This window comes from Glycine max, chromosome 6, assembly GCF_000004515.6.
Source record: "Glycine max cultivar Williams 82 chromosome 6, Glycine_max_v4.0, whole genome shotgun sequence".
NCBI lineage: Eukaryota > Viridiplantae > Streptophyta > Magnoliopsida > Fabales > Fabaceae > Glycine > Glycine max.
The window spans coordinates 37,904,575-37,916,151 of NC_038242.2; the positions used below are offsets into that span (position 1 = coordinate 37,904,575).

Sequence of the window (11,577 nt, forward strand, 5' to 3'; positions counted from 1 at the left end):
CCACATTGCATATATGATTGAGTCTTAGTATATTTGTTGCATGACGATTATGTATTGATCGATATTGATTGGTTGGGTGATATTGTGTTTTGATCCTTGAGTATGTGAATGATGTGAAAATGTGTGAGACATGTAGTGTTGAGATATGATGTTACACGATAAGTGGTGGAATGACTTAAGTTGTGTTGAAGTAAGTTGTATTTCATGATATGTATATTTATGTTGTCCCGTTTCTCTCTATTAGTTAGGAATGTGATAACTCACTCTCTCTACCTACTATTTTTGTTTGGATCCTATGATGATCTCGAACTTTGTGTTCGTGAGAGCAGATGGTTAGGTGGATGACTATGGAGAACCTCATGTTAGAGGATGTTGGAACACAATGCTTTGATAGGATGTGACATTGAGACATAGGATTTTGTATTAATTGCATGAAGTTTTGGCTATGTAGTTTTTATCATTTTGTTCACACGCTGAGTCTTTATTTTATTCTTTGGAGTTTTGAGTCGAAGATGTTTTTAATAAGTGTTATTTGGTAACAATGAAACAAATATGACCCTTTTAACCACATGAATTTGTTTAAGTGATTTGAATAAAATTGATTTAATTAAATTCTGGATTTTTATATGTTTTTCTTAAGTATATGTAAGTTGGGATAGAGGGTGCCACAAAAACAAGAAATTCACCTGCCTTATCCTAAACAAAATCTTAGAAACAAAAGATCCTAAAGTCATTGCTCATCCAATCCTAAACTTCTGACACTAGGACCTGGAATCAACAATATCACTTTATTGTAACCAAGATAAGAAACATTTCAGCACCTACATTTTGCTTATGCCACAGTAGTAGCTAATTTTCCAGAACAAAATACCCCTTATCTACTGAAATATTCTACATGAAGTAAGTAACTGTAATTTAAAACCCAAATAAAAAAGAAGCATTAAAGAACCAAAACATAAACTCAACCAGCGGAAATAGAGACTTGAGTTCCCCTCTCACCCAACTCCTTCCTCCTAAGATACTCTCGCAAAATCAAATGCCTCGTTGTCTCGAAAGCAAAATACCCCAATGCCAAAAAACAAGCATTATGTAGCACTCGGGGCCCCATTACACGAGTAAGCCCCACCTGCCCTTCCTCCTTCAAAATCCGCTTCATTGTGGCCGAAACCCCATCATACATAACCGCAACAACCTTGATCACCCCGTTGCCCTGAACCTATGTCATAAACCTAGATCATCCAATGACGTCGTGAGCGACACCGATATCGCCTCGGTGAGGGCCCCTCACAGAACACTCTGCATCAGTTCCAGGTAACTCTGCTTAGTCTCCTGAAGCACCAAAACTTTTAAATACTTGAAAGAAGAGTAACTCAAAAATCCTGTGGGCAAGTTTCTGAGCAATGTTGCGGAGTAGCCAACGTAATGGCCCATCATGCCATTGTTTTGAATAATTTCAACAAACACTTGCCACGAGCGGCCCTTCGTGCCGCCTTGTGTGATGAGCTCCTTTGGGGCCATGATTGCGGATGACATGATGTTCCTCATGGCGTCGATAGTGGGAAGAATAAGCACAATGTGGATCTGGTCTTGGAGGCGCTGACAAAGAGGTGGCCATGGTCACTTTCGCAACAACTTCAGAACATTAGAGGGGGAGTTAGAGAGTGAAAGGAAGAGCGAGAATATAGATAGTGCGAGAGAATATAGGGAGACATCAAATATAAAAAACAACAAAAAATCTTCTAAGACAGTTTTTGCAAAACGTTCATGACAACCTTTTAAGACGATTTTCGAAAAACCGTCGTAAAATGTTGTATTTATTTACAAAAATGCCACTATTTTTTTTCAAGATGCTTTTTCAACAATCATTTTTAAATACGTGTTGTAAAAAATATTTTTTTAGTAGTGTGAAAAGGTCCAATGGTTTGTCTCCACATGGGGCATGGTTGTATTGTATGGAGAGACCGTGAAACTAGCAATATGTTGGAGTCCAAGGGAGCCATGTGCAAGAGAACTACGAGTGAAATGTGTCATTGTTATAATGTGGTTAGAGTTAGGGTTAGATTTAGGTTAGGGTGAAGTGTATCGAGCAACTGTCAGGTTTCTTGGTTGCATTGAATTTGCATAGAAGAGTTGATAGGTCAACCATGTTGCGTTAGGTGCTGAGATAAGGTGATTAGTTGTAACTACTTACATCACATTCTCATTGTAGAAGCAAGGCTTCATGGTGAATGTGATTCAAAGGTGTTTTGATGATAACAATAATAACAACAAAAGATGATGACAAAGGTGATGAACAAAAAGCTCAAAGATCAAAGAACAACTCAAGTGAATCAAGAACAAGTCAAGAGTTCAAGAATCAAGAAGAATTCAAGACTCAAGAAGAAAGCCTAGAATCAAGATTCAAGATTCAAGATTCAAGATCTCAAGAATCAAGATCAAGATTCAAGACTCAAGATTCAAGAATGAAGAAAAGACCCAATCAAGATAAGTATTAAAAAGTTTTTCTAAAACTTTGAATAGCACATGAGTTTTTGACAAAACCTTTACCAAAGAGTTTTTTACTCTCTGGTAATCGATTACCATATTGTTGTAATCGATTACCAGTAGCAAAATAAGTTTGAAAAAGTTTTCAAACTGAATTTACAACATTCCAATTATTTTAAAAAGGTTGTAATCGATTACAATGTTTTGGTAATCGATTACCAGTGCCCTTGAACGTTGAAATTCAAATTTAAATGTGAAGAGTCACATCCTTTCACTCAAAAGCTTTGTGTAATCGATTACACTTATTTGGTAATCGATTACCAGTGACTGTTTCTGATAAATCAAAAGATGTAACTCTTCAAAAAGGTTTTGACTTTTTCAAATTGGTTTTAAAGTTTTTCTAAAAGTTATAACTCTTCTAAATGGTCTTCTTGACCAGACATGAAGAGTCTATAAAAGCAAGACTTTGTTTTTCATTTCAAGAATCTTGAACACTTATTTCATACAATCCTTTACAAGCCTTGAATCTCTTTGAACTTCTTCTTCTTCTTTGTACCAAAAGCTTTTTGAAGTTTTCTGGTTTTCCAAACCTTGAAAAATTGTGCTATTCATCTTTTCATTCTCGTCTCCCTTTGCCAAAAAGAATTCGCCAAGGACTAACAGCCTGAATTCTTTTTGTGTCTCTCTTCTCCCTTTTCCAAAAGAACAAAGGACTAACCGCCTGATTTCTTTTGTGTCTCCCTTCTCCCTTGTCAAAGAATTCAAAACAACACAGTCTGAGAATTCTTTTGATTCTTCCCTTTCCCTAATACAAAATTGTTCAAAGGACTAACCGCCTGAGAATTCTTTTCTATCCCCATTCACAAAGTATCAAAGGTTAAACAGCCTGAGATCTTTGTCTTAACACATTGGAGGGTACATCCTTTGTGGTACAAGTAGAGGGTACATCTACTTGGGTTGTTGACTGAGAACAAGAGAGGGTACATCTCTTGTGGATCAGTTCTAGTGAAGGGTACATCCACTAGGTTCAAAGAGAACAAGGGAGGGTACATCCCTTGTGGATCTTTGCTTGTAAAAGGATTTTTACAAGGTTGAAAGAAATCTCAAGGACCGCAGGTCACTTGGGGATTGGATGTAGGCACGGGTTGTTGCTGAACTAGTATAAAACTCTTGTGTGCTTGTTTCCTTCTTCCCTACTCTTTTACTTTCAGCTGTGCATTTAATTTCCGCTTTTACTTTCTGTTAAGTTTCTCTTCTACTCCTCATTCTCTTAACAATTTAGTAAAATCCTTAAAAGAGTAATTTTTTAATTAGTAAAGGTTTAGGAATAATTAATTCAACCCCCCCCCCCACTTCTTAATTATTCTGAGGCCACTCGATCCAACAAGTGGTATCAGAGCAGGTTTCTTGTAGATTGGCCTCCTCAAATCCCTTGTTTCCTGAAGGAAATTCCATTCACAGACCACCCATTTTTAATGGAGAGGGTTACCATTATTGGAAAACCCGCATGCAGATATTCATTGAAGCCATAGATCTAAATATATGGGAAGCAATAGAATTAGGACCACATATACCCACTGTAAGAGATGTAAGCACAAGCACTACAACCCAAAAACCGAGAGATCAATGGACAGAAGAAGATAGGAGAAAAATCCAGTATGATCTCAAAGCCAAAAATATCATCACTTCAGCCCTAGGGATAGATGAGTACTTTAGAGTGTCAAATTGTACTAATGCCAAGGATATATGGGATACTCTCCAGTTAACCCATGAAGGAACCACAGATGTAAAAAGGTCTAGAGTAAATACCCTTACCCATGAATATGAACTATTTAGGATGAACCCAAATGAAAATATCCATAGTTTGCAAAAGAGATTTACACATATAGTAAACCATCTTGCATCCTTAGGAAAAATCTTTCCCAATGAAGATTTAATTAATAAAGTCTTAAGATGTTTAAGTAGGGAATGACAGCCCAAGGTAACTGCTATTTCTGAAAGCAAAGATCTATCTTCCATGTCTCTTGCCACTTTATTTGGTAAATTGCAGGAACACGAGATGGAACTTCAACGCCTCAATCTGAATGAAGAAAATGACAAAAAGAAGAGAAGCATAGCCCTTAAAGCCCCATCTTCAATACAAGAAGAAAACGAAGAAGAAGATTCAGATGATGAAGAAGATTTTTCTTTCTTTGTTAGGAAATTTCAGAAATTCATCAAGAAAAGAAGAATTGACAGGCGTCACAATTTTAATAATGGAAGAAAATCACAAGATGATTCTCAAGTCCTTAGGTGTTACAAATGCAATCAAATTGGTCACATCAAGTCCAACTGTCCGTCAAATGAAGAATGGTCAGAGAAAAGTGAAAAGAAAAGATTTAACGAAAGAAGAACTAAGAAAGTATACATTGCATGGGATGACAATGATTCATCCGATGGTTCAGAAAAGGAGATTAATCTTCTAACCAAAGATTATGAAAGTGACGAGAACATCTCTCAAGGATAAAAAACAAGGAGAAAAAGAATGATCCTCATCTTTGAAGATCTAGACAATTCAATCCTGAAAAAGGTAATATCAAAACCATTATCTTATTAAAATTTCTCTTAAAGTTGAAATTTTTATTCAAAAAATTTGATTATGATGACTAACAATTCTTTATTTGTTTGTCTTTTGATTGTTTGAAATCATGAGTATATTTGCTTGATTGATTTCATCCTATTTGCATGAAATATTCATTCATTTATTTAAGTAAAATCAATATTCTTCATACTTGTGTTGTGATTGTTCTTGATAAAATTGATTATCTTCATGTTTTAAATATTTTTTCATGACATGATATGTAAATTACATGATTGAAAATTATTCATAAAGTATTTTCAAATATAGTATTTTCAAAAATAGTTTTCAAAACTTCCTCTCTCCTAGAAAGCCTTCTGTTTTTGTTTTCTGGCTAAAATAACCATTGGTAATTGATTACCATAATAGTGTAATCGATTACAAGCAGTTATTTCTAACAAAGTTGCTCTTTGGTAATTGATTACCATATTTGTGTAATCGATTACGACGCGTCCCTGCACCTATATATTCAAATTTCAAATTCTGAAACCTGCAACCTATCACTCTCTCGAAAACCCTTGCCCCCAATTTTTCTTCCAGCCATATCTCACTCAATTCTTGTCCAAATCATTCCCCGCAAAGCCCAAACTTCATCTTTTTTCAATCTCTTTCATTTGAACCTATTGAAATCCCGAAAAAACTCTTCAAATGGCGGAACCATCGAAAAAGCGGAAAGGAACTTCGAGTCGGAGTCAGCGACATTCCGGGTCACAGGAAGCCCCAATTCCTCCCTCCATTCCCTCTGGATCATTATTCTCATAAGAAGAACAGCGTATACGGTACACAAACCTCTTTTCCTCTCGTTCCATTGTAGACCCAAAATTCATAGATATGGAGTTCTTCTCAAATGAGAATTTTGAATGCTTCCAAGCATTTGAAAACTCCAATCTTATTCCATTCATGTCTCTGAAATTATCTGTCTATTCTGAATTAGTCAAAGCTTTCTATTCTAATTTAGAAATTCATGAAGGTGTTCTAATGTCTGAAATCTATGGGATTAAGATGGTCATTGACCAATCCCTATTTTATGATTTAACAAAATTGCCTAGTGAAGGTGTACCTTTTGAGGGTGTACTGATTGATGAATGGAAATTCGATTTCTCTATGCATGATGCCCGCCGGTTGGTTTGAACCAACCAAGCGGATATGACCGGAAGGCTTCTTGCCGGTTCATTGGCTTTTGAAAGCCGCATCCTCCATTACCTTATAGTTCGCATTTTGCTTCCTAGATCTTCAAACCTTGCCCAGGTTTCTGAAGAAGATCTCATTGTCATGTGGGCCTTTCATAAAGGTTTACAAATTGATTGGGCACATCTTGTTAGATATCGCATGCATAAGGCATTGCGATTGAATGCCCCATTGCCTTATCCTCATCTAGTTACTCTTTTCCTTCAACACTTCAACATCCCTCTTGATTCTGAACCTTATGTTCCAATCAAGAGATCATTCCTTATAGGCGCTTCAGTCATAGCATCCTTTGGATATGTTAAAGAGCATGATGGATCTTGGATAAAGAAGGGTGCTAGAAATGTTGGTGAAGAAGGACATGAGGGAGAAGATTCATCTCTTCTTTCTAAGATTTTGGAAAGGTTTGATGGTCTTCAAACCTTTGTTGGTGAGAGGTTTGATACTTTGGAACTGCAAGTGGATATGCGCTTCAATGAAATGGAGTCAAGAATGACTAAGGTTGAAGAAGATGTATCTTACATCTGGTCAAGCTTTGATCTTCCACCGCCGTCGTCACCATCATCTTAGACTTATATTTTAATATTAGTACTTGTATTTTGGCTATATTAGTATGGTATTTGAACAATTTATTATTTCCTTATTTGCACGGTATGTTTAGACCAATATTAAGTATGTTATTTGACTATGTGGAGTTTATAATTAACCTATGCATGGTTGTTTTCTTCATGGTTCTTGCTTCTTGCTTCATAATTTGGTTGATATTTTTTATGAACATTATATGGATGTTTAAATTAAATTTATTTGATACGCACTTTGGCTTTTTGTTGATGCCAAAAGGGGAGAGAAATGGGATTAAATCAAGAATTCACATGAGTAATCAACTTATTTTTAAGATAAGCATAAATTCAAAAACAAAGGGGGAGAATTTATGAGAGTAATCGACTAGGAAAAAGTGTGTGTGTGTTTCGTGACTTCAGAAGTTGTCATCATAAAAAAGGGGGAGATTGTAGAAGCAAGGCTTCATGGTGAATGTGATTCAAAGGTGTTTTGATGATAACAATAATAACAACAAAAGATGATGACAAAGGTGATGAACAAAAAGCTCAAAGCTCAAAGAACAACTCAAGTGAATCAAGAACAAGTCAAGAGTTCAAGAATCAAGAAGAATTCAAGACTCAAGAAGAAAGCCTAGAATCAAGAATCAAGATTCAAGATTCAAGATCTCAAGAATCAAGATCAAGATTCAAGACTCAAGATTCAAGAATGAAGAAAAGACCCAATCAAGATAAGTGTCGCAACATGACTTTTTACGGGCGTGCGAGGCGAGGTACACGGGTGCGCTTTCCAAAGGAGGAAAGATGCGTGGAGTCGCCACCAACGTTTATTTGTGGAAAACGTCGGAAAAACCAAAGGAAACCGGTCAAAATGAAAACTCTAAGTTCGGGAGTTGTATTTACGTTTGAGGAAGGTATTAGCACCTCTCACGTTTGCCTCAAAGGACAACAACCTCATTTTTAGAATTGTGGAAATTGTGTTACCTTTACTTTTACTTCTTTTTATTTTTTGAGGTCGACAAAAGCGGGGCTCTTGCTCCTACGTACCCTCCATCGAAGAGGAAATCAGACCTACATAGTTCTTTTTTAAGAGTGAATTAAGCGATTCTTTTTACTTGAAGGGTGATCATTTTAAGGCGTTGGACCTTAAAAATGATCCATTTACTTGATAAGGAAAACTGAGATGATAAACTTTCAAACCCTTTTTAGTGACTTTTTTGTGGACGAGCTTGACTAGGCGGGTTGATTTTAGCCTTAGTTTCACTTTAGTTATTAGTCAATTCAATTAAGAATGAGAAATCCCAAAGAGAAAATGTCCAATTGATTTTTTCGCTTCATTTTACTAAAAGGTATTTTTTTATTATTATATTATTATTTTACCTCTTTTTTGGTTTCCAACGTGGTTACGGCACGACCAAACGGTCGGAATTCATTTTAACAGAAATTAACGGATATTACAAATCAAATGATCGGTGGAAATTTATTTTATTTTTTGATTAGGGGATAAATGACTTAAATAAATGACTGAAGCACGTCAAAAGGGGGTACGGAAAGTAAATGAAAACGAGAATAAAAATACATGAAACAAAATGTGGACCACCACGGGTACATAGAATGAATTGAAAAGCTCGGTTTGAGGTACTTACCAGTTGAAGACTGAAGAAAACGAAGAACAAACGATGAATGTCGAAGAACGGTTGAAAATCTTCGTGTAATTACTCACGGAAACGTTACGGAAACGTTACGGAAGCGCCTCGACTTGGATTTTCTTCACGGAAACAATTTTCCTCAGCAATTTCGAGAGAATAAGAAGTGCCAAGAAGGCTGAACCCCTTTCCTCTTCACTCCTTCCCCTATTTATAGCAAAATAGGGAAGGAGCTTGCCACCCAGCTCACCCAGGCGAGCAAGGTTGCTTCCTCCAGAAGCAACCGCCTTCTGGAGGAAGAAACTGGAAGGCCCAAGTGGGCCTGATTGCTATTTGTACCCCCCTTTTTACTAAATGCACCCCTTCTACTTTTTTTGGTAATTCTTTTCCGTAACGTTACGAAACTTTACGAATTTCGTAACGACACCTATTTTCTTTCCGTAAGGTTACGAATCCTCACGGATCACTTATTTACTCTTTTTTAGCTTTCGAAGAAGTTACGGAAACTCACGGATTGCGAAAAAAACACCTCCTTTTGGTTTTCGCCACATTACGGAATTTCACGGATCGCGTAAATTAGGGTATGGCAGTTGCCACTCTTTACTTACCTTTTATCAGAGATATGAGGAAAGCAGAGACAAGACACTGATTTTGTCCGTCTTGCCCTTTCCGTGATTAGTCTATGACGACTCTCGTCTCTACTCCTTCTTTTTATGCACAACACAAAACAAAATACAAACAACAACAATATTATAATATACATATACACATTTGGCAAAGGAATCAATCGGGAAAATAACAAAGATCACATTTCCCAGTCAAGAGGATCCGCACTTGACGATGAAAAACCCTGGAGAATGGAGGATTGCACTAGAGGGTCATCACTAGTCAATTATGAAGTATGGCTCCAAACTCTTTGGGTGGAGGACGCATGAACGACAACGCAATTCATGGGGCTCTGAAAAAAAAGGGCGAGGATGGAGGATTGCACTAGAGGGTCCTCACAAGTCAATCATGAAGCATGACTCCAAACTCTTTGGTGGAGGATGCATGAACGAAAACACAATTCATGGGGCTCCGAAAAAAAGGGGAGGATGGAGGATTGCACTAGAGGGTCCTCACTAGTCAATCATGAAGCATAGCTCCAAACTCTTTGGGTGGAGGATGCATGAACGAAAACACAATTCATGGGGCTCCGAAAAAAAGGCGAGGATGGAGGATTGCACTAGAGGGTCCTCACTAGTCAATCATGAAGCATAGCTCCAAACTCTTTGGGTGGAGGATGCATGAACGAAAACGCAATTCATGGGGCTAAAAAAAAAAAAGGCGAGGATGGAGGATTGCACTAGAGGGTCCTCACTAGTCAATCATGAAGCATAGCTCCAAACTCTTTGGGTGGAGGATGCATGAACGAAAACGCAATTCATGGGGCTCCGAAAAAAAGGCGAGGATGGAGGATTGCACTAGAGGGTCCTCACTAGTCAATCATGAAGCATAGATCCAAACTCTTTGGGTGGAGGATGCATGAACGAAAACGCAATTCATGGGGCTCCGAAAAAAAAAAGGCGAGGATGGAGGATTGCACTAGAGGGTCCTCACTAGTCAATCATGAAGCATAGCTCCAAACTCTTTGGGTGGAGGATGCATGAACGAAAATGAAATTCATGGGGCTCCGAAAAAAAAAGGCGAGAATGGAGGATTGCACTAGAGGGTCATCACTAGTCAATCATGAAGCATAGCTCCAAACTCTTTGGGTGGAGGATGCATGAACGAAAACGCAATTCATGGGGCTCCAAAAAAAAGGCGAGGATGGAGGATTGCACAAGAGGGTCCTCACTAGTCAATCATGAAGCATAGCTCCAAATGCTTTGGGTGGAGGATGCATGAACGAAAACGCAATTCATGGGGCTCCAAAAAAAAAAGGCGAGGATGGAGGATTGCACTAGAGGGTCCTCACTAGTCAATCATGAAGCATAGCTCCAAACTCTTTGGGTGGAGGATGCATGAACGAAAACGCAATTCATGTGGCTCCGAAAAAAAAGGCGAGAATGGAGGATTGCACTAGAGGGTCCTCACTAGTCAATCATGAAGCATAGCTCCAAACTCTTTGGGTGGAGGATGCATGAACGAAAACACAATTCATGGGGCTCCGAAAAAAAGGCGAGGATGGAGGATTGCACTAGAGGGTCCTCACTAGTCAATCATGAAGCATAGCTCCAAACTCTTTGGGTGGAGGATGCATGAACGAAAACGCAATTCATGGGGCTAAAAAAAAAAAGGCGAGGATGGAGGATTGCACTAGAGGGTCCTCACTAGTCAATCATGAAGCATAGCTCCAAACTCTTTGGGTGGAGGATGCATGAACGAAAACGCAATTCATGGGGCTCCGAAAAAAAGGCGAGGATGGAGGATTGCACAAGAGGGTCATCACTAGTCAATCATGAAGACTAGCTCCAAACTCTTTGGGTGGAGGATGCATGAACGAAAACACAATTCATGGGGCTCCAAAAAAAAAAGGAGAGGATGGAGGATTGCACTAGAGGGTCCTCACTAGTCAATCATGAAGCATAGCTCCAAACTCTTTGGGTGGAGGATGCATGACCGAAAACGCAATTCATGTGGCTCCGAAAAAAAAGGCGAGAATGGAGGATTGCACTAGAGGGTCTTCACTAGTCAATCATGAAGCATAGCTCCAAACTCTTTGGGTGGAGGATGCATGAACGAAAACACAATTCATGGGGCTCTGAAAAAAAGGGGAGGATGGAGGATTGCACTAGAGGGTCCTCACTAGTCAATCATGAAGCATAGCTCCAAACTCTTTGGGTGGAGGATGCATGAACGAAAACGCAATTCATGGGGCTAAAAAAAAAAAGGCGAGGATGGAGGATTGCACTAGAGGGTCCTCACTAGTCAATCATGAAGCATAGCTCCAAACTCTTTGGGTGGAGGATGCATGAACGAAAACGCAATTCATGGGGCTCCGAAAAAAAGGCGAGGATGGAGGATTGCACTAGAGGGTCCTCACTAGTCAATCATGAAGCATAGCTCCAAACTCTTTGGGTGGAGGATGCATGAACGAAAACACAAT

General features: G+C 38.4%; 1 protein-coding gene across 1 annotated transcript; it reads right to left on the minus strand.

Moving 5' to 3' along the window:
- Window positions 1–961: 961 nt before the first annotated feature.
- LOC100792199 (protein MITOFERRINLIKE 1, chloroplastic-like) lies at window positions 962–1,518 on the minus strand. The gene is made up of 2 exons (XM_006582596.1): window positions 1,294–1,518; window positions 962–1,216 (listed from the first exon to the last, which is right to left on the minus strand). Exons 1-2 carry the CDS (start codon window positions 1,516–1,518, stop codon window positions 962–964), a joined length of 480 nt encoding a protein of 159 aa, XP_006582659.1.
- Between the last annotated feature and the right edge of the window lie 10,059 nt (window positions 1,519–11,577).